The sequence below is a fragment of the Aethalodelphis obliquidens genome, unplaced genomic scaffold (assembly GCF_003676395.1).
Source record: "Aethalodelphis obliquidens isolate GAN/ISIS:26980383/991018 unplaced genomic scaffold, ASM367639v1 scaffold9, whole genome shotgun sequence".
Lineage (NCBI taxonomy): Eukaryota > Metazoa > Chordata > Mammalia > Artiodactyla > Delphinidae > Aethalodelphis > Aethalodelphis obliquidens.
Window position 1 is genome coordinate 9,391,140 of NW_020837953.1, and position 26,167 is coordinate 9,417,306.

At 38.8% G+C, this 26,167-nt stretch overlaps 2 protein-coding genes across 5 annotated transcripts in view; one reads left to right on the forward strand and one right to left on the reverse strand.

The window, feature by feature from the left end:
• Positions 1-348: 348 nt before the first annotated feature.
• Positions 349-21,654, reverse strand: PRPF38A (pre-mRNA processing factor 38A). The gene is made up of 10 exons (XM_027108542.1): positions 21,396-21,654; positions 16,736-16,895; positions 15,045-15,166; positions 13,345-13,430; positions 6,654-6,764; positions 3,965-4,077; positions 3,318-3,344; positions 3,111-3,208; positions 2,632-2,680; positions 349-2,058 (listed from the first exon to the last, which is right to left on the reverse strand). The coding sequence occupies exons 1-10, from the start codon at positions 21,523-21,525 to the stop codon at positions 2,016-2,018; spliced, it is 939 nt and encodes a 312-aa protein (XP_026964343.1). The 5' UTR covers positions 21,526-21,654; the 3' UTR covers positions 349-2,015.
• A 93-nt stretch (positions 21,655-21,747) lies between these two features.
• Positions 21,748-26,167, forward strand: part of ORC1 (origin recognition complex subunit 1) — a 34,182-nt gene continuing 29,762 nt past the window's right edge. Inside the window, exons 1-2 of one of the 4 annotated variants that reach the window (XM_027108539.1) lie at positions 21,748-22,018; positions 25,820-25,918. The gene's annotated coding sequence lies outside the window, so the exon portion shown is untranslated. The remainder of the gene's footprint in view (positions 22,019-25,819; positions 25,919-26,167) is intronic. The other 3 variants (XM_027108541.1, XM_027108537.1, XM_027108538.1) reach the window with 3 other exon arrangements.

Consider the following 26,167-nt stretch of genomic DNA (forward strand, 5'->3'; position numbering starts at 1 on the left):
AGGGGACACGGGTTCGTGCCCCGGTCCGGGAAGATCCCACATGCTGTGGAGCGGCTGGGCCCATGAGCCATGGCCGCTGAGCCTGTGCGTCCGGAGCCTGTGCTCTGCAACGGGAGAGGCCACCACAGTGAGAGGCCTGCGTACCGCAAAAAAAAAAAAAAAATTATTGGGGTTTTGGGGTGGGTTTCTAAATTTTTATAGTTTAATAATAAAGTATACTTTTAAAATTTTATTTTAACAGTATACTGGATGATGACTTGGTTGGTCCAAAGGTCATTCAGCCAGCATACATTTCTTTCCATTTAGAACACTTTGATAAAGAAATAACTGCTAGGACTCTATAGCAGATACAAATAGAGGTGCTTATATTTAATTTTTAAAGGCAGTCCTATATATAGTTGTATGATGAACCATAATAGCTCTTATGGACAACATTAGCTCAGATATTATCAGGAGAGCAATCAGTGAAGAACATGAAATCTCAAATATGATCCCAAAATGCTTTAATATTGACGCAAAAGTCCTTAAGTTCAACAGCAAGCAATAGGATGTTTATCCTATGACCAAATATGACTTCCCAAGAAACTGGATCCTGTGAGGCAGCTGGTCTTCACAATTCTTGCCAAGGACAGAGCTGCAGGAAATCATTTGATCATTTTTTCCTTTTTAAAGGAGGAAAGGTAAGAACAGGTAGACAAAACTCTTCTAGCAAAGACCCCAACACCCTCTTGATTATCAATACCCGTGGACACTATTCAGTCCTTATTTTACTTCTGTGTCCTTAGCTTCTAAACCCACTCTATTTCCTCTACCTTTCTGAATGATTCATTTCAGTTTTCAATCGGTGTTTGCACTTCTTCCTCAACAGTGTTGGTGTTGCCTATGATTCTATTACTGGCTTTTCTTACATATACATACATCTCCCTGGGCACTGCATTCAATTCTACACCTTCCACAATTACCTCAATTCAGGGTTGGATCACTGTGCTTTTATTTACGATGTATGGGCTTTATCTAGATATACCTTAGCTGTCTCAAATTAAACTTCAAGTTAAACTGAATGCATCATTTTCACTACTACCACAACCCTCACTACCTTACCTACCCCTCTAAAACCTGGTCTCTTCCTGCTGTATTTTCTGGTTATGTGAATGGTGCTGTTGTCCAGCAATTCAGGTTAAAACCCTGAGTGGCATTAGATACTTTTCTCTCCATCAAATTTTTTCAACCTAGTTGCCGTACTACTACTGTCTAGATTTGATAATGTCAATGCCCGTAGTATAAAGGCGCTGAGCACCTTAATCTGGAATTCAAGGCTGTGGGGAAGAAGAAACAACACTGTGGAAGAACGCTATATAGAAAGTGTTAAGTTTTACTGTTTGTTGAACATTCAGTGCAACTGTTAAATGATCCAGAAGAAGCCTTACAAACTGAATTCATTCTTTTCTTATAAAGCTGCTGCTAACCAGTCAGTTTTCATGTTTATTACCACTTGCTGCTGCTAGAAATAAAACTTGGAGCTAATATATTTTACTGACTTGGTTTTTTAACGGTACAGCAAGCAGCAGCACAAATCTCAGGATTCTCAGAACAGTTCTAATCACAGTGTAAACCAAAACTAAACCACAGAAAAACAGGAAATGGGTGTGTCAAATTTAATAACAAGAGGGTCACCAGGTGGCCACATCCTCCCCTTGTTTCATACCTTCTGTTCCAGTCCATTCTACCCTCATAAATTTGAGTACAAACAAGGTTGGTTGTACAAAGAGGTCAAAAGCAGCCCTTAGGAAGCATTATCACTCAAACAAACATGTGGATTATGATTCAAAACAAGATACAAAACTCAGCACCTCTTTCATTTAAAAAAGAAAAAGTGAAGAAACTTTTGGTAAAAAAAAAAAAAAAAATCCAGAATATTCTCATAGCTGCCTGGGGAGTAGATCTTCATTCTTGCACATAGACAGATGCCTTTATCTCCACAGAAGGCCACTTGGACTAAAACCAAACTGAGTCTGTTACTCATTCCCTCTCCGGCTCTTCTTGTGGCTTTTCTTAGATCTGAAATGGCAACACATACAAATCATTAAATTTAACAGCTGTTTGGGAACCTGGGCAAGGACTTTTGAGGAAGACTGGGATATGCTAACACTGATGGGGACAGAGATGATACCCAACATTCATAAATATACTTGGTGTTTTTATGTTTAAGAGTAACACCAAGTTAGGCATTCTCCAAAATTTACCATTGAGGAAATGACCTCTGAGAGATTGAGTGCACCTAACAGTGTACAGCATATAGAAGTTTCTAATAAAAATTTATCAAATGAAAGTGACTTGTCCAATGTCACTCAACTGTTAAGTGTTAAAAGTTGGGACTGAACCCCAGGTCTCCTGAGATTAAAGCTCATGCCTTTATCGAAAGCTGCAATCCTACAAAGGAAAAACAAAACACAGTATATATAATTCTAGTAATTTTCAGGGCAACAGCCCAACTTTGTACTGTAATTAAGGAGAATTCCTGAGTGTCTCCATCAATACAAGAAAATTTCAGGTCCACCTTAGTTGTAATTGGGACTTTAATTTCTGAATAAAGAGTGAAATTCTTAAGTCAAAATAGAGGTTAATCCATACCTTTCAGGAGACTTTGAGTGGCTCCTGTGTCTGTGACTACGGTGATGACCTGGGGAAGAAAAGGCTATTGAATGAGATTCTACCCTCCTATTCCTCCACTGTCATTTCTCCCAATTCCTTTCATTGGCTTAATATTTTTTGGCCTATGATAGGGACACTGTTGGTAGCAGAGAACTGAACTCACTTCATATGTATTCACAAGGCTTTATGGCTAAATTTCAAAAATATCACATTGGGTATTTACCACTAATCTGTTAAGTCTTACTCCTATAATTTCAGATGAAAAAACTGAAGCTCATCCTCCTATCAACAAAGCTGGTAAGTGACAGTTAAGATGTGAAGTCTAATTTTCAAATTCTATATCCACTTCCTTTTTTCCTAGACAATAATAAAGTAAGGTACTACTGTACTGCAGGAGGCTAATTGCTCCTATTACATTTCTTTAAGACAACCAATAGCAAAAGGCCCAAATGCTATACCCGGAGACTTGGAGCGGGATCTATGCCGTCTGTCTCGGGACCTGCTGCGATGACGTCTTGGACTCTTGCTCCGATGCCTTTCTCGGCGAGGGGAGGGGCTGTGGAAATAACTGGTCAGACTCCCACATCTGTCCGACAGTATAAACACAACAACAGCATCCCCCTCCCCAAATCCCTATCCTTCATCACAAGTCACTAAAGGCCTACCTCCTTCTTTTGGGAGACCGACTCCGCCTATACGGAAAGAAAAAAGAGAAAGAAGAACCTTAGTAGGTGCACTGGATATCGTAAATTGCAAAAATTACCCCAATTCTTCACCCAACTCTGTTATCCATGTCCTTTGTCATGTAACTTTAATACCCTCTGACTCCAAGTCTGGGATTGGCCACGTGACTTGCTTTGGCCAATGGGATACTTGTACATGTGATGCAAGCAGATACTGGAAAGATACTTGCATGGTTGGGCTTGTTTGCTCTTGTATTCTGCCACTGCCATGGGAACAGGCCTAACCTAGCCTAGAATGTGACACACATAGAGAAGAGATGAGCTGCTCCAGTCATCCTAGCTAAGGCTGTCCTATACTAGCCAAAAGACAACTGATTGCACCAGATGAGGGACCATAGTTTATACTCAAAAAACCTCCTATCTAAGCCCAGCTTAAACCACTGACCACAGACCTGTGAACTAAATAAATGTCTGCCACTGAGGTTTTGTGAGTGGTTGTTTTGTAGCAACTAATACATTGACAAGCAGACATTATCCATAGGCTGGCATTTTTTCTTCCATGAAGTCCAAACTTCTACGCTACAGTGCTTAAAGTCTCCCTGGAAGAGGCCAATGACTAGGGCCCTAACCTTCTGGGAGACCGACTCCTACTCCTTCGATAGCGTAGTGTGGGAGAGCGCCGGGGCTTGTCCAAGTCTCGGTAGCTTCTCCGGCGGTGATCAGGTGACGGCACTCTTTCCAACTGGAAAAGAGTTAGAATGGGTCAGTGATGAGCACAGGCTTATAGACAACCATCTAGGAACACAGTTTACACTCTCCTCCCCATTCCGTCCCAAATTCCACCTCCAAGTGACTTTAAAACAGTAATTTGAATACATGGATAACCCTAAGGACAAAACAAGCAAATAAATTTTTTTTAATGTTTCTAATCCATTATTGTTTAGTGCTGGTACCATTATTCTGGGACTATGTAAGAGTAGTGAGAGGTAAGTAAGTATGCTTCTTAAGAAGATGGGATTTCCAACGTGAAAGAAAAGAGATGCAGATGTAAGATCGATAAGATTAATAAGTACAAACTCATAGTGTACTTGAAGCTTAAAAAAAATTTTCCCTTAGCTTTGTTAACTGTAAAGTCCTAGAAACACAGCTGTAGCAATGAGCCCAGACTGTGGTCTCTAAATATCATATCCCAATTAATGCAACCAAGGGCTTCTTGGAAAACTGGCTAATTCTAGGTCCAGGCTAGAAGGTAACAAGACATGACTAGAACATATATCAGAAAGCAAGGGGCTGAGACTACTATGATTGTATCAAAAAGCCTCACAAGTCAAGTTGAGGGGCCCCCACTGGCCAAAGATGGGACAATTTGAGCATCAACAAGGACAATAATGGTCCAAAACACACCAAATATGCTTAAATCCATGAACTCACAGTGTTACCAAGGGCAAGAGAGCTTTCCTCCTTGGGAGGATACTATCAAATCAACTCATTATTTTAAAAACTGATAAAGGGAAATAATTTATCTTACCTTATATAAACTGTACCTATGAAAAACTAAATGTTGATTTGGGAGGTTTCTCTTTATAGCAGTGTTACAGGTAACAAATGATGAAGAAATAATTAGAATATCACCATTTTACAACCCCTAATGAATCTAGGCAAAGATCATCAGTGGCTCCTAATATTACAAAAAGAGCGACAGCCAGACTTTGCTCATCCTGGGGGCAGTACACACTATTACCTATGAAGTAGTGTTGCTCCACTCCAAAGGGGATAAAAACCCCAAATCCAATTAAAGCCTCTAGACTCAAGTACTAGTTTACAGAAAATACAAGGGACAAATGAACACGATAAGTGATACCACAGGGACACAATCACAAAAATACAGATTGTGAGAATATGTACAGAATGTTATGACCTGATATATTTAAAATCTGCAAGAGGAAAAATTAACAATGGATGGAACTGACAGACTACAAGATGAACCAGTTACAATTTATGGACCTTCTTTGAATACTAGTTCAGACTGTTAAAAATGTAGGATAGCTGGGGAAATGTGAACACTGAATATTTAATGAGATTAAGGCATCATTGTTCATTTGGGGGGTGATGATGGTACATAGTTTTGCTTAAAAAAGGGGCCCTTGTCTTTTCTGAAATATTATGAAATATATGATGGCTGTGATCTGCTTCAAGGTAACTGGTGAGGGACAATTGGGTAGAGATGTGGAGGAAACAAAACAGCTGAGTTGATCATTGTTGAAGCTAGGTGATGGGTAGATGGAGACACATTCTCTCCACTTTGGTATATGATTAAATTTTCCATTAAAAAAAAAAAAAGAATGCCTACTTTTGGTCCTCTCACCACAGAATAAGCACCTCAGCCTTGCCTGGCTTTCAATTCATGAATGATTGCGCTTCCTTTAGCACTTAACTTAGATGGAGCCTACTAGCTCAGAGCTACACTTCCATCTACACTGTCTCAGTATCCATAGGCCAGAATTTCTTATATTTCCCCCAGCCTTTTTCTATACATGTTCTTATAATTTTAATCACAAATGTTTTAGATCCTTTTTTTTTTCTTTAACATCACCACAATCATTTCCACATTATCATATGCTTTTTTCTTTGGGCCACACCACACGTTATGCCAGATCTTAGTTCCCTGACCAGGGATCGAACCTGCACCCCTTGCAATGGATGCGTGGAGTTTTAACCACTGGACCGCCAGGGAAGTCCCTATCATATACTTCTCATAATACTTTTAATGGTGGCCTAATAGTCTGTTGAATTGCTATAATAGTTTACCTGACTGCTCCCTGACAGCTTGCTTGTTTTCAACTTTTCAGCATTTTAACAAGTAGTGAAAGAACATGACCATGCAGTAGGTGGTTTTTTCCCCCTAAACTAGGCTTACTCCTTAGTATGCATTCAATTATGAAGAGTATTGTTTTTGTCCGAAGTATTTAATAGCTACCACTTATTAGGCAATTATGTCCCAAAGCTAATGGCTTTATGTATATACTATATAATTTCATTTAATGCTCACAACAGTCCTAAAAGAAAGGTTTCATAATCCTTGCTTTATAGAAGAGAAAATGGTGATTATGTAATTTGCACAAGATTATACAGCTAGTAAACAGCAAAGCTGAGATATGGATCAAGGTCTATTTAACTATAAATCCTATATAATGACTACATATTGTATTTTTTGGTTGAAGAAAGTTAAAAATTAAAGTTTGAAAACAAAACAAAAAAGACCATTCCCATTCCCTGTAACTTTCCCTCCTCCAACCCTTAAGCTCCCAGGTGTCTGACCTTCTCATCCTCTTCTTCCTCCTCTTCGCTGGACTCCACGTCATCCATGTCTTCTTCTAGAGCACTAACCCGAGGCTCCAGTTGCTCAGCTTCCTCTAGCACATAGCGTTTCTAAAGAGAACACAGAGTTGGGGGGGCTTGCTATCTCCTCTATGTCCTGAAGCTGCAACACTGGGCTTCTGGGAGTGAGAGAAAACCTATGGTGCAGCAGGTGAGGCAATTTCATTTCAAAGACATCCTAGACAATTCAAGATTTTCCTAAGGAGTTTCGCATACCTGGAATCTATATATATTTTTTAAGTTCCCCTGTAAAGAGATAAATACAAAGTGGAAGAGAGCATCACTTTTCTATTGCCTCTACTCCCTGTGATCTTATATTCTAAGGTCACTAGAATATCAATCAGTATGGGTATAGCCTTGAATAAAAAATATGGGCTTCACACACAAGGGCCAATAGTTTGAGACTGTTGGCTGGTAGTTCTGCCAGGAGAGGCTCAGACCAGAATCTATCCCAAGAGATCCATTGAGACTCAGCCCAGTTTGGGGGTTTGGGTCCTGCTCTGAAGTAGCACCAACTCTCGACTAGACCCAGGATTTAGGGTAGCTGTCTACAGTCATGCATTTTGAACAAGGCTCAGGATATAAACAATCCATTTCCTGGTTCCACTTCTTCTAAGATGTGGCTTAGTAGTCCTTACTGAGTGACTAAGGACCTGAAAGGCAAAGGTGAGTTTAAAACTGACAAATGGACTGGGTCATAAGACCCCTTACCATCTTTTGTGCCAAGGACATAGAGATCATTGGATAGCCCTAAAATAAATAGTAACATTTGTTCTCTATTTTGCTCTCACTCATCACTAACAAAATTCTATGAAGATTAGGAGAAATGAGACAAAGATGCCATTTAGTGAAGTCAATCCCTTGAAAAAGGGCTCCTTGGAAAGGATCACCACAGTCTGGGATCTAGGACTGCATCAGACAGGGCATCTAGAATCCCTAATGTTCACCAGACTTGGAAGTGACTGAAGTCAGTGTATTAACTTACAGTATTTGTTTGACAAAATTAGAATTCATTCCAGAGCAACTCCTTGCTAATGTCAGGGCACATGAGAAGCTAAATTGATGCCCTATGAGTTGCTTAATAGGAACAGAAATCAAAGCAGAAGGTGGTCTTAAGGGTCATTTCATCCAGGACATAGAGAGGCCCACACCGGAACACACCCCTTGGTGACATAACAGGTATCAGTCATATTTCAATTTCTCTCTACTCAGTGAGGGTCCTGCTTTGTGGTCTTTCCTTCTAGCCTCCAGGCAGACTACCTCATTTGCATCAATATGCTTGCTTAGAGATGACCAAGCTTTGGAACCCTTAGTTACAACTGACTGCACTTCAGAATATTCCATTTCTTGCAGTATTTCTAAAAATAACAGTAGCAGCTAAGGATAATAAATGTGAGAATTGGGCCCTGAAATCAGGTTTTCAGATTTTAAATGTCATTCTTTTCACTACACAGTCTACAGTAGCCAATATGGAAAAGAAGAAATAATTTTCAGGATTATTTTCTAGGATTTTCTGTAACTGAGTCACTGTGGAGGAGGAGTGGTTCATTGCATTTAAGTGTGAGCACTCATCTACCAACTACATTTATCCATCTGGTTTGCTGCCTCGAGCAAATTTACCTCACCCATTTATTATGTATCTGTAATCCATTCTATTCTCTACTTTGAAGTTTTTCAGATCCCTTTGATCTGTTTTTTATTGAGGTGAAATTCACATAATACACAATTAACAATTTTAAAGTATAAAATTCAATGCTATTCCATGACCACCTCTCACTAGTTTAAAAACTTTCTCATCACACCAGAAAAACACCCCATACCTATTAAGTAATCACTCCTCATTCCCCCTTCCCTGAAACCCCTGGTAACCGCGAATCTGCTTTGTCTCTATGTATTTGCCTAGTCTGAATATACCGTATAAAGAGAATCATACACTATGTGACCTTTGATCTTTAAATTACTCCTTTTAGTTTATATCTAGCAAGGAAATGAGCACCTCAAAAGCAGGTGGGATACAGCAAATTGCTTCAAAATTACTGAGCTGCAGTAGGATCAAAAAAGAGACCTGAAGTTCTGGATCCTCCCAGTTTGGGTTTCTGTGGTTGCTTAAAACTTAAGAATTTGCTCCCATCCCCCATCTTAAACACTGTTTCTGCGACCCTTTCATTAATGCTGCTGATTCTTACATAGACATCAGAATAAGAGAATAGTAGAGCACTAAGAGCAAAAGACCCTTACTCTACAGGTATTCCAATGACTTTTGCAATACATTTTATAGTTTCACTGAGGTATAATCGATACACAATAAACTGTACATTTTTAAAGTATACAATTTGATGAGTGTTGAGTCGTACTGTATACAACTGTAAGCCACTATATCAATATAATGGATAAATCCACCCCACCCAACAGTTTACTTGTGCTCCTTTGTGATTTCTCATTCCCTTTCCTCCCCACTCCCTTACCCTGCACCTAGGCAACCACTGTTCCTTTTTGTCACTATAGTTTACATTTATTAGAAAGGAATTATACAGTACATACAGCTTTTTGTCTTTTTTCACTCAGCACAATTACTTTGTGATTCATCCACGCTGTTGTGCATCCATAGTTCATTTTTGCTGCTGAGTAGTACCAATGTATGGACACATCACAATTTGTGTCCATTCACTTGATGGACATTTGGGATGTTTCCAGTTTCTGGCCATTACAAATAAAACTGTTATGATTATCTGTGCTTATGTCTTTGTGTGGACATGAGCTTTCATTTCTCAAGTAAATACCTAGAAGTGGAATAGCTGGATTGTATGGTTAACTTCTTAAGAAACTGGCAAACTTTTCCAAAGAGGTTGTACCATTTTATATTGTCACCAATAGGATATGGAGACTTCCAGTTCCTCCACATCCTCGCCAACACCTGATAGGGTCAAGGTCACATTCTACTAGGTATGTAGTGTATATTACTGTGCCTTTAATTTGCATTTCCATAATGATTAACGGTACGGAACAACTTTTTATGTGCTATTGGCCAACTATATATTTTCTTTGGTAAAATGTCTGTTAGAATCTTTTGTTCATTTGTCCACTGAGTTGTTATTCAGTTCAAGAGTCCTTTATATAGTGTAGATTCAAGAACTTTGGTGGATATATGTTGCGCAAATATATTCTTCCAGTCTGTGGCCTGCCTTTTTAGTTTTGTAATAGTGTCTTTTGAAAGGCAAGTTTTTAATTTTTATAAAGGCCAATTTATTAATTTTTAATAAATAATTCATGGTTTTATGTCTTATTATAGGAATTTGTCAAACCCAAGGTCACTAAGATTTTCACCTATGTTTTCCTTCTTTATGTTATACTCTTAGCTTTTATGAGACTATTATCCCCTTCAAGTTTATGAGCTAAGGGTAGAGATTCATTGGTTTCCATACAGATATTCAACTGTTTTAGCACCATTTGTGGAAAAGATTATCCTTTCTCAATTGTATTGCCCTAACATCTCTGTAGAAAACCAACTGACCATATATATGTACACTTATTTCTGGTCCCTTTACTTTGTTCCATTTATTTACTTGTCTAGCTTTATGCCAACACAACACTGTCTTGGAATCAGGTAGTGTTTGTCCTCCTAATTTGTTCTTTTTCAAAGTTGTTTTAGATATTCTAGGTCCTCTGCATATTCATAAATTTGAGAATCAGTTTGTCAAGTTATATCAAATTTTATTTGGATTTTGACTGGAACTGAATTGAATCTACAGATTAATTTGGGAGAATTGACAACTTAACAATTCTAAGTCATGGTATAAAATATACCACGGACATGATATATCTCCATTTACTTAAGTCTTCTTTCATTTCCATCAGTAATGCAATGTTTTATAGTTTTAAGTCTTACACATCTTTTGACAAAATTATCCTTAATTATTTTAAAATTTTTTTTTTTTTTTACCCCGTACACGGGCCTCTCACTGTTGTGGCCTCTCCCGTTGTGGAGCACAGGCTCCGGACGCGCAGGCTCAGCGGCCATGGCTCACAGGCCTAGCCACTCCGCGGCATGTGGGACCTTCCTGGACTGGGGCACGAACCCGTGTCCCCTGCATCGGCAGGTGGACTCTCAATCACTGCGCCACCAGGGAAGCCCTATTTTAAATTTTTTGATGCTGTTGTAAATGGTACCTTTTTAGCAAAATTTCAAATTCCAGTTGTTTATAGCTAGTGTATAGAAATACAACCGATTTTTGTACATTGACCTTGTACCCTGCAATTCTGCATAAACAGATGAATGGGTAAACAAATTGTGGTATATCCATACAATGGAATACTATTCAGCAACAAATGAAATAAAAAACTATTGAAATGTGCAACAACATGGATAAATTTCAACTCTCCACTATAGACCATTCCCTTTCTCTTTAGGCTACCTACTATATCTGTTTTCTCTTTGTATTTTACAATATTATTTTAAAAATCATATGCTGTAAGACTCATTCTTGAAAGATGCTTCACGGACAATTATTTCTCACTAGGAAAGGGAGGTAAGACGATAAAGATGATATTTAAGGTGGATCAGTCTCCCATTCCTGACCTTCCTTTCATCTGTTTTATATCCTAGATTTTTATATGAAGATCAATTTGAAAAACTGCTCACAAAGCTTAAAAACCTACTCTACTACAATCTCCTTAATAATATAACATTTTAAAGAACAAAATTTTCTTGTGTTATTCACTTTTAAAGCCCTACCCTTCAATCACTTTTTCTGTTTTCTTCTCACTCCCAATCTCCTATCTTTCTCATAGACATGAAGACTGCTAATTAGGAGGACCATAAGAAAAAAGCAAACAACCCCATTAAAAAATATGGGCAGAAGAATTAAATAGATATTTTTCCAAAGGTGACATGCAGATGGCCAACAGGCACATGAAAAGATGTTCAACATGACTAATCATCAGGGAAATGCAAATCAAAAAAACCACAATGAGATATCACCTCACACTTGTCAGAATGGCTATCATCACAAAAAATGCAAATAACAAATGTTGGCGAGGATGTGGAGAAAAGGGAACCCTCATATAGTATTGGTGGGAATGTAAATTGGTGCGGCCACTGTGGAAAACATTATGGAGGTTTCTCAAAAAAAATAAAAACACAACTGCCATATGACTCAGCAAGTCCACTCCTGGGTAAATACCCAAAAAAACCCAAAACCACTAATTTGAAAAGATACATGCACACCAATGTTCACAGAAGTATTATTTACAATTGCCAAGGCATGGAAGCAACCTAAGTGTCCATCAACAGATGAATGAATAAAGAAGATGTGGTACGTATATGCAATGGAATATTACTCAGCCATTAAAAAAAACAAAATAATGCCACTTGCAGCAACATGGATGGACCTAGAGATTGTCATACTGAGTGAAGTCAGACAGAGAAAGACAAATATATGGTATCACTTATATGTGGAATCTTAAAAAAATGGTAAAAATGAACTGATTTACAAAACAGTCACAGATGCAGAAAACAAACTTATGGTTAGCAGAGGGGGAAGAGGGGGGAGAAATAAATTGGGAGATTGGGATTGACATATACACACTATTATATATAAAATAGATAACTAATAAGGACCTACTGTATAGCACAGGCAACTCTAGTCAATACTCTGTAATGACCTATATGGGAAAAGAATCTAAAAAAGAGTGGATATATGTATAACTGATTCACTTTACACCTGAAACTAATACAACCTTGTAAATCAACTATACTCCAATAAAATCTTTTTTAAAAAACCTAAAGTATATTGTCATAATTACATTAATTTTTTATAAAGAAATATAATAATATATGTATATTTGGAACAAAAAAGAAAATGCAGTATATATATATATACAATGGAATACTACTCAGCCATAAAAAAGAATGGAATTTTGCCATTTGCAGCAACATGGATGGACTTGGGGGATATTATTATTATTTTAAAATTATTTATTTATTTAAAAAATTTTATTTCATAATGGAGTACAGTACAGTACAGTGTACAGTAAAATGATTCAGCTGTACAGTGAAGTGGTTCAGTTATACATATACTTGTATCTATTCTTTTTCAAATTCTTTTCCCATTTAGGTTATTACAGAGTACTGAGCATAGTTCCCTGTGCTATGCAGTATTGGAGGATATTATTCTAAGTGAAATAAATCAGACAGAGAAAGACAAATACTGTATGATATCACTTATATGTAGAATCTAAAAAATACAACAAACTAGTAAATGTAACAAAGAAGCAGACTCATAGATACAGAGAACAAACCAGTGGTTACCAGAGGGGAGAGGGAAGGGGGGAGAGGGAATTAAGAGGAACAAACTATTAGGTATACAATAAACTCTAAGGATATACTGTACAATGCAGGGAATATAGCCAATATTTTATAATAACTATAAATGGAGTAGAACCCTTAAAAATTGTAAATCACTATACTGTATACCTATAATTTACATAATATTGTACATCAACTATACTTCAATTAAAAAAAAAAAGAAGATTCTGAGCTCCATGGTGTTTTATCATGTATGCGTGTAAAGAGATCTTTACACACATTTTATTGTGTACTGTGTATTGTGTGTGTATGACCTTTATCTCTTACCTGTAGCCGGGGCAGAATGATATCACAGACTCTCTCACTGTGCAGTAGTTCATCAATAAATTCATCCACATGCATCAGTTCAAACTCTGAAAGAAAAATAATAAGCTCAAGTAACTAGGAAATAAATTTAAATAGCCAAAAAGTAAAAGAAGTGTAAGATTCTTTATGTAAGATATCTAACAGGGTACTTGGTATAGAAAGTGTGAATTCTCTGCAGCTTCCCTTTGCCTGCACATTCACTAATAAAGCTATTGCAGTGTGGCAGTTACACTGAAGGGACTACTGTCAAACCTGGGCTCAAACTACAGCCTTTCATATTCTTGTCATCACCACCTATCTTCATTCATTCAACTCTCTTTTATTGAGGCCATTTATGTGCCATGCCTCTTCTAGGAGCTGGGGATAAAGGGATGAATGAAGCTGTCCCAATTAGCAGGAGAGACACAAAAAACAAGCACAAAGAGTCCTGAATTGTAATGGGGTAATGTTCATGAATAAAATTTATAACTCAAGTACAATTTCTCATGTGAACCCACTAAGTTCCTGAATATAGAATATGTATCTTTTCCCCTGCACAGGTCAGCAAACTTTTTTTAAATTGATGTATAATTGACTTACAACATTATATTAGTTCCAGGTGTACAACATAGTGATTTGCTATTTTTAAGAATCATGTATCTTATATGGTAAGTGGAGCAATAGCTTCTTAGAATTTCTATGGTAAACATTACCTTAGTTCAGTGGTTCTTGGTTCTTAGTTCAGTGGTGTTGCCCCCTGCAACTATGGGGTGCTCTAGTGGGTAGAAGCCAGGGACGCTGCTAAACATCCTATAATGCACTGGACAGCTCCCCACAACGAAGAAATATCTGGCCCAAATTGTCACTAGGTTTAAAACTCCTGTCTTAGTTTAACATAATAGAGTCATAACTAAGTAATTTCATGATGGCCATGACCATGTCCATCTTGTTCACCATATTATTTTCAGTACATAGCATAGTACCTGCCATAACATTGACACCTAATATGTATTTATTCAATGAATGAATAAGTTAATAAAAGTTTAAAGAATAATACCAAATTCTTAACTTCTACTCCTTAGTGTAATATGTAGAGGGTAAAGGCAAATGCTACTAGTCTTTTGTTATGATACTAAGTGAGAAAAAGTTCTGACTGCATTCCCTGAATCCCATTTTACCACAAAATATGTCTCTTTGTAAAAGGTATGGAGCTGCCCCTCCTGGATACACTTATTATTTTTCAGTGGGATTCCTACATAAGCATGAGTACAGTCTATATACTGCAGGGTGAAGTATCGTACAAGAGAGGCCAGTAGAAAGAACTGTGAAGGTGTAATGTATGGAAAACTAACCTTGCCTGGGAGGTCTGGAGAAGGATTTTACAGTGAAGGTCATTCAGGAGCTAGGTCTTTATGGGATGGAGCACATGATGCAAAGCAAGGATTAACATGAGATGCAGTTGGAAAGACAGGCAGACGGGCAGACTGGGTAAGGTCGAAAGGACGCTAGTAGTCTAATGGAGTGCTACTCCCCATGAGAGAGAAGGAGGACCTGACGGAAGGCAGTAACAATCTGGATTAAGAGCAACACTCACAATGTATGTGACAATGTGACACTAGAGATACTGGTGAAATAAAAACTGGCTCAGGGATGAAGGTCTAGACACCTGGCACCATACTCACCTCCATTTCGGTTCTGGCTCTTGATTTTCCTATAGTCGTTGTATAGAGGCTCCAAGTACTTGTAGCAATCAATTGCAGTGCCTGTCAACCTCATGTAAAGTGCTCCCAACATGCGGACATACCTGACAGATAGATGACAGTGAAACAACAGGCCATCCTACAAAGTTCCTGAGTTTTACAACTGGCTTTTCTCATGACAGTAGTGGATAAACAAGTTCTTTCTTCTCTTTGGCAGATGAGAAAGCTAAATTTTTAGAAGCAGCATGGGGCAGTAGAAAGATAGCTAAAATATGGAGACCTGTGTTCAAGTTCTCATTCTACCACTTACTGGCTGTGGTTACTTAGGATATGCTGCTCAACTTTCAGGGTCTATTATATCATCTGTAAAACTAAGATACAACCTATTTACTTCATGGGATTATTTTAAGAATCAAATGAGATACTAAATTTAACAACCGAAAGTATAAGATTTATTTACTAACAATACAACCAATTTACATAGACATGAATATATAAATTGTTGCTAGGAAGCAGAATGCTGGTTATGGAAAAAAGTCAAAGTCATCTGGGTTCAAATTCTGATTCCATTATTTACTAACTGTGTAACACTGGGCAATTTACTTGCTTTCTCAATCCTTATAAAATGTACCTGATAGTCCCTAATTTGATGGCTTGGTGTATTAAGTAAAAAATGTATGTAAGGTGCTAAGCATAGCATATAGCTAGCACACAGTAAGTGCCTAATAAAAGTTAGCTGTTTTCTAGCCATTAATGTTTGTAAGATTCCTTTCTTCTCCCTTTCTCCTATATCCCAGCTACCCACTCAAATCTCCACTTGGATAAAGAGTAGGCATTTGAAACTCAACAGTTTCTGTATATGACAAACAAAATAGAGTGGCAAAGGATATGGACTCTGAAACTAGTTTTGCCACTTACCAGCATTTGACCTTGGGGAAACCAATCTCTCTCTGCCTCAGTTTCCTCCCCTATATAATAGGGATAATAATTTTACAGGGTTTTGTGAAGTTTAAATAAATTATTATATTAAATTTTTTAGAATAGAGGGTGGCACATAATAATCTATTATTATGTCTGTCTCCTATACTTGTCTGTGAGCTCCTTGAAAATGGATAATAAAATAATAAGAGCAGCTTATATTTTGGGGCCGTACACCCTGCAACAGGCACTGTGTTGGGAGATTTACTGTTCTGTCTTCCTTAATCCTCACATCTATCCTGAGTTGCTATTACTGTTTCATTTTATAGGTAAATAAAGTAAAATTTAGAAAATTAAGTAACTTCTCCAAGGTCACAGTTAATAAGTAACAGGGTCTGGACATGAACCTACATTTAACACCAAAGTTTCCCTCTTCTTTACCACACTATGTTGTTTTCTTCATCCTTAAGCATTCACTGCTACCAACATATTAGGCACTCACTTCTGCTTAGTATATGCTCAGTGAGTTTGTGAAATACTGTTTTTTTGGGAAAAGCCATCAAGACTGAGACAGTGAAGGAGAAGGTCAATATAATCAAAACAGACAAAACACAAACTCAAGAGGCTCAAGAGCAAAATCCTAGAGTGGAACTCTGTGGAAATGAGATAACACTGTTTTCACTCCTCTTAACTAAAGCCAAATTCTGGACCATGAAATTGAAGTTTTTATATTAGCTAATAAACATTTCACTCACTTGAAATCTTCATTTTTGATAAACTCTACAATGATATCCTTCTCAGGTTGAATCTGAAGCATCTTCAAGGTCAAACACAGAAAGGGAGTTGGCTTTATGTTGCCACCATAGACACCACCCACAAATCTTAACTCCATGGCTTTATCGACAACAAGTTCAGCTAAGAAACAAAAACAGAGTGGCATCTCAGACACATCAGGACTAAGCTTTTCCAGGTTTGAAGTGGAGAGAAGTTAAAGCTAGTTCAACGTTTGGTGCTCCTGAATTAACAGTTTAATATTAGGAGAACAAGAGTGTAATAATAATTAATAATAATAGCAGCAGTCAATATACACTGAAAGATTATTATATAACAGGTACTCTGCTAAGCATTTCATATTATTTCATTTAATCTTCACAACAAGCCATGGAGGTAAGTTCTAGCACTGCCCTTGTTTTCAGCCAGGAAAATGAGGGCTAAGAAAGATTAAGTGATGTGCTCAAGGTCCACAGCCAGAAAGTGGCAGGGCCTGGGTTTTAATCCAAGCAGTCTAACTTCAGAGTCCGTGCTTGGCATCATGTTAGGAGAAAAAAAAGCCAGATCAAGAGTTAGAAGAAACAAAACAATAACAACAAATAATTCCTCAATAGCTACACAACCTTGAGCGAACTTCATCTAGACAATGGGGATAATAACCTTTCAATACTGTTGTCAAAATCAAACACTAGGGAAATACAGATCAATGGAACAGAGATAAACCCACGCACCTATGGTCAACTAATCTATGACAAAAGGAGGCAAAAATATACAATGGAAAAAAGACAGTCTCTTCAATAAGTGGTGCTGGGAAACTGGACAGCTACACGTAAAAGAATGAAATTACAACACTCCCTAACACCATACATAAAAATAAACTCAAAATGGATTAAAGACCTAAATGTAAGATTGGACACTATAAAACTCTTAGAGGAAAACAGAGGAAGAACACTCTTTGACATAAATCACAGCAAGCTCTTTTTTGACCCACCTCCTAGAGTAATGGAAATAAAAACAAAAATAAACAAATGGGACCTAATGAAACTTAAAAGCTTTTGCACAGCAAAGGAAACCATAAACAAGATGAAAAGACCACCCTCAGAATGGGAGAAAATATTTGCAAGCGAATCAATTGACAAAGGATTAATCTCCAAAATATATCAACAGCTCATTGCAGCTCAATATTAAAAAAACAAACAACCCAATCCAAAAATGGGCAGAAGACCTAAATAGACATTTCTCCAAAGAAGACATAAAAATGGGCAAGAAGCACATGAAAAGATGCTCAACATCACTAATTATTAGAGAAATGAAAATCAAAACTACAATGAGGTATTACCTCACACTGGTTAGAATGGGCATCATCAGAAAATCTACAAACAAATGCTGAAGACGGTGTGGAGAAAAGAGAACCCTCTGGCACTGTTGGTGGGAATGTAAATTGATACAGCCACTATGGAGAACAGTATGGCGTTTCCTTAAAAAACTAAAAGTAGAATTACCATATGACCCAGCAATCCCACTACTCGGCATATATCTGGAGAAAACCATAATTCAAAAAGACACATGCACCCCAATGTTCACTACAGCACTATTTACAATAGCCAGGTCATGGAAGCAACCTAAATGCCCATCAACAAACAAATGGATAAAGAAGATGTGGTACCTATATATAATGGAGTATTACTCAGCCATAAAAAGGAACAAAATTGGGTCATTTGTAGAGACGTGGATGGACTCAGAGACTGTCATACAGACTGAAGTAAGTCAGAAAGAGAAAAACAAGTATCGTATATTAACGCATATATGTGGAATCTAGAAAAATGGTACAGATGAACTGATTTGCAAGGCAGAAATAGAGATACAGATGTAGAGAACAAACGTATGGACACCAAGGGGGGAAAGCGGCAGAGGGTGGGGTGGGGGGTGGGGTCGACGTGGTGGTGTGATGAATTGGGAGATTGGGATTGACATACATACACTAATATGTATAAAATAGATAACTAATAAGAACCTGCTGTATAAAAAAAAAAAATCAAACACTAGGGACTTCCTTGGTGGTCCAGTGGTTAAGACTCTGCACTCCCAATGCAGGGGGCCCGGGATCAGTCCCTGGTCAGGGAACTAGATCCCACATGCCACAACTAAAGATCCCACATGCCACAACTAAGACCCGGCTCAGCCAAATAAATAAATATATTTTTTTAAAAAAATCAAACACTAGCTGTGTGAACTAGGGCAAGTCATTTCACCTCTCTTTGAGCCTGTCAGTTCAAATTTGAATAATAAAGGTACAAAGTTAAGGGCTATAGTAAGAATCAAATGAGATAATAGAAACAAATGCTAATACCTACCTGACACACAGATAATAAATAAATAAATAAAGGTTAGATACTATTAATGGGAAATCACTTTATAAATCAGACTTCTCCAAGTTCCCTTAGGATAATTTATATATTAATTCATTCCATATTACAGTTGGCAATTTATAGTTAGGTGCCAAGTAGCAGAGATACAGGTAGAGGGATAAAGAAGAGGGACCCAATGACTACTCTTATGGAGTTTACAGTCAGGCAAGGCAGAAAGCATTAAAAAAAAATATTGAAAGTGTGATCAGTAATTGAAAGAAGATGCAGAATGCAATGAAAATATATGACAAGGGAACATAACCTAGTGTTGGGAAAAAACATCATGAGTTCACTTTTGCACATATGGAGTTGGCATGCCTTGGAATCAGAGACTTAGATCTCAGGGAGAGATTTGGGCTGCAGAGATAAATTTAAAGGCATCTATATATATGAGGTAACTGTGGTACGGATATCATCCAAGAAGAAAACTATGGAATGAGAAAAAGCCCCCAAAGTAAACCTTACATGACTCCAAAATTTAATGGCGACTCAGAGAAACAATATGACTCGTCCATGGACACACAGCTAGGATGGTGGCAGAGCAGTAACAGCAGAGCAGTAGTTAACAATGGTAACAGCACCACCGCCACCACTGATTACTGAGTGCTTTTTATTAACATATAGCTGTAACTATACCAAACACTTTTTTCATCTTGTTTATGTTTTCCTTTGCTGTGCAAAAGCTTTTAAGTTTCATTACGTACCATTTATTTTTGTTTTTATTTCCCTTTCTCTAGGAGATGGGTCAAAAAGGATCTTGCTGTGATTTATGTCACAGAGTGTTCTGCCTATGTTTTCCTCTAAGAGTTTTATAGTGTCTGGCCTTACATTTCGGTCTTTAATCCATTTTAAGTTTATTTTTGTGTATGGTGTTAGGGAGTGTTCTAATTTCATTCTTTTACATGTAGCTGTCCAGTTTTCCCAGCACCACTTATTGAAGAGGAAGTCTTTTCTCCATTGTATATTCTTGCCTCCTTTATCAAAAATAAGGTGACCATATGTGTGTGGGTTTATCTCTGGGCTTTCTATCCTGTTCCATTGATCTATATTTCTGTTTTTGTGCCAGTACCATACTGTCTTGATTACTGTAGCTCTGTAGTATAGTCTGAAGTAGGGAGCCTGATTCCTCCAGCTCCATTTTTCTTTCTCAAGATTGCTTTGGCTATTTGGGGTCTTTTGTGTTTCCATACAAATTGTGAAATTTTTTGTTCTAGTTCTGTGAAAAATGCCAGTGGTAGTTTGATAGGGATTGCATTGAATCTGTACATTGCTTTGGGTAGTATAGTCATTTTCACAATGTTGATTCTTCCAATCCAAAAACATGGTATATCTCTCCATCTGTTTGTATCATCTTTAATTTCTTTCATCAGTGGCTTATAATTTTCGGCATACAGGTCTTTTGTCTCCTTAGGCAGGTTTATTCCTAGGTATTTTATTCTTTTTGTTGCAGTGGTAAATGGGAGTGTTTCCTTAATTTCTCTTTCAGATTTTTCATCATTAGTGTATAGGAATGCAAAAGATTTCTGTGTATTTTGTATCCTGCTACTTTACCAAATTCATTGATTTTCTGGTAGCATCTTTAGGATTCTCTCTATATAGTATCATGTCATCTGCAAACAGTGACAGCTTTACTTCTTCTTTTCCGATTTGGATTCCTTTTATTATACCAAACACTTTTTATACATTTCATTTAATCCTTAGAACAACCCTTTGACCTTTAAGTTCAGTATTACTATGCTCGTTTTACAGTAAAGAAAGCCACGGTTCGCTGGGGTAACACAGCTCCAAAAGAGGAGCCAGAATTAAACAAAGATCAAAGACTACCTGGAATATTTCTCTGAATAGCATATATTTATATTAGGACTGGGATGTGGAAATACTGCAAATGGTCCAGATTTGAGTATAGGAAGATCATGAATTGGTTTCAAGCATACTGACATTCCTTTAAGACCTTCAGGGTCTCTGTGCTGTTTGGAACCCAGCAAGTTATCATTAAACATGTAATGACTCAAAGAACCGCAACGTGACACCCTTCCGAATGAGGTCCTATCAGATCCATCTGTGTTCCCAAAGCCCAACACAAGACTAGGCACAGAGTAGGCGCTCAGATTTTTCTAAATGACAATGATTCCCCTCTAGTCTCACCCCCAGGGGCCAGTCCTATCGGACTGGTCTGGAGAACTGGGCCACAAGATGACCGGGGTTGGGGCGGGGGGATCGGCGCGCTCTTGCTCACCTGTAAGGCCAAAGCACTCCTCTTTCCAGTATTTGGACTCATAAATGCGCGTCCGAATGATCTTCTCCACCAGATACTGAGGGTTGGTGCCGTGGATGCTGTGCGCATCTTTTACAGTACGGTTCGCCATTTTACACCTCCTTCCGTTCTATTTCCGTCGGGTTCTTTAGGACGTCACATCCAGGTTAAAAAACCGGAGTGGAACGGAGAAGGATGGAGGAAGTCTCACTAAATAGTTTGGGCGACCACCTTGAACCCGGAAATGTTTTAGAGTCGGGCACTTTCTTGCGCGAACGGCGTAGCATACCGAATCAATGATGGCCTCTGACCGTTGACGGATGTACGTCCTGCGTCCCCTCCTTAGATGGGCGGGGCGGAAGGGCTGGCTGCGACGGAACGTGGAGACACCCTGGGGGCGGGGCTACGGCGTTGGCGGGAAATTTCTTTTTCTCCACCTTCTGTCCATTCCTCGGGAGGCCCTCGCTTCGGCTCCAGTACGCGGCTGGTAGCTGTAAGAGGAGTGCCCCTGGGCAGGTAGATTTGCTGCAGCTCCACGAGCTCCTGAAGCGGGGACGGTGGGAAGCGGAGGGCTTGCGCCCAGCTCCAACAAACTGCGGCGCCCGGTGAGTGTGGCGTCCCACGGGCTGGAGAGGGATCTGAGCCGCGGGACTGAGGAATTGTTCTCTGTGGACTCATTCAGCCATTAATCCATTCAGCAGATATGTACTAAGCGCCTATTATTAAGTGCCAGGCACGTTCTAAACCCTTTAGGAACGTTTTACTTTCCACATTGCGATTTCTAACAGCTTTTCTCCGGGGGACTGCGACCTTGTAGCGGGGAAACCGAAAGCCAACAACAGAAAAGCGTGAACACTCCTGTCCTCAGCGCCCTGAGACTCTCAGTAATGATCTGAACCATGTGAACCTTCCATCTGCATGGCCCTTGTGAAGCAGTCGCATCTTTTCCTCATTTCAGCGTAGTGTTATGTAGCAAGCACCACAGGGAAGGCGGAGCAGCAGAAGTTATTACCCGATTTTACGGATGTAGCAGTTGCTCTCAGAGAGAAAGAGACTTGTCTAAGTCCCTTTTTGTGACTAAGCGGCCTGAGCTCCTACCCAGGTCTTCTTTTCCCCAGAAGAGCTGCTCTTAACTGCTGGGCTCTCATCCACCTTCTTTCCAGGAGGAGAGTGTAATGGCACCTCTTTTACTTTCTCTAGTCTAACCCCGGGATAGAAGGGCCTTCTTTTTTTTTTTTTTTTGCGGTACTTGGACCTCTCACTGTTGTGGCCTCTCCCGTTGCGGAGCACAGGCTCCGGACGCGCAGGCCTAGCGGCCATGGCTCATGGGCCCAGCCGCTCTGCGGCATGTGGGATCTTCCCAGACTGGGGCACGAACCCGTGTCCCCTGCATCGGCAGGCGGACTCTCAACCACTGCGCCACCAATGAAGAGAAGGGCCTTCTATTTTGACAGTTGGAAAAAGCACTGGACTTAGAGGCATGAGATGCGAGATTCTTATCTTGGACTATCTGCAAATTGCAATGATCGGATATGGCAGTTTTCGATTTTAGTTATCTGTAAAAGTGGTACCCTCTTCCCTGCTGTATTGGGTGGTTGTGAATGCCATTGGAGGTTTCTGGTGTGAGATCATGTTTATCAAGTCCCTCTGCAACAGATTTTAATGTAACAAAGGGCGATATATGGACTTTAGAAGGTTTATGAATTCCCTGAAATTAAATGCAAAATTTTGTGTGAATTGTATGTGTTTCATAACATTCATCAAATTATTAAAAAAAAAAAAAGAATCACTGTCCCTTACACATAAATGCAAGGGACTGGGGAAGTGAATTGACCATTTTGCATTTTCTCACTTAATCCTCAGTAATTCTAGAATAGTGCCTGGTACAGAATGGATGATTAATAAATAAATATTGGTTGAATAAAAGAAAGTTTCTATTCGTTTGGCCAAAAAGTTCGTTTGGGTTTTCCGTAACATCTTATGGAAGTTCCCGAATGAACTTTTCCACCAATCCAATATCCCCATTTTGTGGGTAAGGAAATTAAGGCCCATTTGACCTTTCAGTCAGTGGCTGGGAAGCCTGGTTTATTGTAATAAGCATACCAGAAGCAAGCTGTCTTAGACATGTATTAACATTATCTACTTTCACACAAGGTGTTCTAAGGTAAGTGCTTAAGAGCAGAGTCATTGGAATCCAGCTGCTCGGGGTTTGAATTAAGCATGTGCTATCCTGTATAACACTGGGACAACTTACCATCTTGAAGTGCTAATAGCATCTACCTTTTATTCAGCAAATATTTATTACTGAGTGCCTGCCTTGCACTTAGTATGGACTAGCATTGTTCTAGGATTATTGTGAGGATTAAATGAGATAAACATATCAAGAGTTTTGGTTCTACCTCTGTCTTATTGGATCAATAAATATCTGCTATCATTATTTTTACTGCAACTCCCTTATCTGTTTTCCTTGGGTGTGGCTCCTGGACTGGGTAGTGTGCATGTTCCAGATTTCTGGTATCTGCAACATTAGGAGCCTGTAGTGGGTATCTCCTAGAAGCCAAAGCCTTTGCTAGGCCAAGTCTGGCCTGCCTTTCCACTCCATTCATCACCGCTGTTGGGGAACCTTTTTGCTTACAGTGGATGAGATGCAGTGCTGGGTCGAGGGTAGGAAAGTGGCGTAACAGTGCAAAGAGGCCTGATATATACTATGATTTCCTTATGCTGCCTCTTCAGAAGGACTCCTGATTAATTTTTTGAACTTTGCATGGAAAAACAACCTGCATATAGAAAATGCACAAGTCATATACAGCTCAGTGAGTTTTCTTGAAGAGAACATACCTGTGTAACCAGCATCCAGTTCAAGAAACAACATGTCCAGCATCCCAGAAGCACTCCACTCCCCCACTGTGCTTCCTTTCAGTCACCAGGGTTTCCTTCTATTCTGACTTCTAACACCATAGGTTACTTTTACCTGTTTTTGACCTTTGTGTAAATGGAATCAGTATAGTATGTATTCTTTTGGCGTCTCATTTCTTTAGCTCATTGTTATTTTGTGAGATTTTCCCCACATGTGTGCAGTTGTGGTTGGTGGTTTCATTTCATTGCTGTATAGTGCTGCTCTGAACATTCTGGTTCATGTCTTTTGATGATATGTTTGTTTTTCTGTTGGGTATATTCTGTTGGAATTACTGGGTCATAGGATATGCATATGTTCAGCTTTAGTATATACTGCCAAATTTCCAAAGTGGTTTTACCAATTTACATGTCCTCCAGCAGTGTATGAGAGTTTTGGCTGCTCTACATCCTTACCACACTTGGTATTGTCCTAATGATTTTTTTACAAACAGTTCATTCAGGACGTCCCTGGCGGTCCAGTGGTTAAGACTCCATGCTTCCAATGCAGGGGGTGTGGCTTCAATCCCTGGTTGGGGAACTAAATCCCACGTGCCGCTTGGCACGGCCAAAAAATTTAAAAAAACAAAAAAACCCAGTTCGTTCATTAATTTGTTCAGCTATTATGTGTGAAGTCCTAACCTAGGCCCTGGGGACGCAGTTATGAACAAGACAGACAAGGTCCCAAGATCCCTGCTCTTTTAGAATTTAACATTCTGATGTAGGAAGTACAACAAATAAGAAAGTAATATAATGTTTATGGCTTTGATAATAGGTTGGTGCAATAGAACATGACCTTAGGCAGTAGTATAAGGGGGTGGCGAGTAACTTTCCATTGGGTATCAGTGAAGGCCTATCTGAGGAAGTTTCACTGGAGCTGAGACCTGAGCCATCCCTGCAAAGATATTCAGGAAGAGAGAACAGCAACTGTGTAAGTCTGAGGGCACTAACAACCTTGGTCTGTTTGAGGTTTGGAAAAGCAGGCCTGGAGCATAGTGACAGGCTGAGTTGAGGCAGGTTATGTGGTCCAGGCCCAGAGAGCCTTCCGATACCTCTGCCTCCTCACCCTTTGGTAAATCATCCAGCTTTGCACGCATATATGCTTATACTGGTCTCAGTGAACACAGCTCATGATCTAGAAAAGGAGTGTTAAATTTTATCTTGGCTTAGTTTTTGAAAGAGGGTGCATGCTTTAGTAACTAAAATACGGTTTCTATTTAAAGGCGTTGAAAGCATGGATTTGATGACCTTAGGTATACGTGAGTACCTTAGGAGTATGGAGATAGTCCTTCTGTATGCCAGCTTTTAGTTTGAAAAAGTGCAATCCTTGTGCCAGTGTTATCAAATATCATAGACACTGTGACAAATCAGAGCATTTATCCTGCAGTTAGATTATTCGAGAATTGTAGAAAATGTGTTGGGAGAGTCCACTTTACTACAAAGCACTCTCAGTGATATTCCAGTTTTTTTTAATGATGGAGCTTATTTACTTGCATCTTTTGTCTGTATCTCAGTAGCGTATTTTGCCTGATTTCATCGCGGAAAGGTGAAAAGTTACAAGTTTACTGATAGTTCCATGTTACATCTTCCATTAAAAGGAACGTATATTGAAGGTAAGTTAGAGTTAATATATTTCCTTGAACATTTATTGAGATTCAAACACTTTTACTAACTTTTTGCCAAAAGATTATTACATATAATGAGTCCAAATGCATTTTTACTTGAGCACAAGTCTCCTACTTGTTTTAACTCATCAGTCTGCTGTCTGTTCATTTCTACAATGTATTTAATTAAAATTAGATTGATTTTAATAATACTGTGTTGTGAATCATACTCTAAATGTTCTTAATAGTAATCATTCA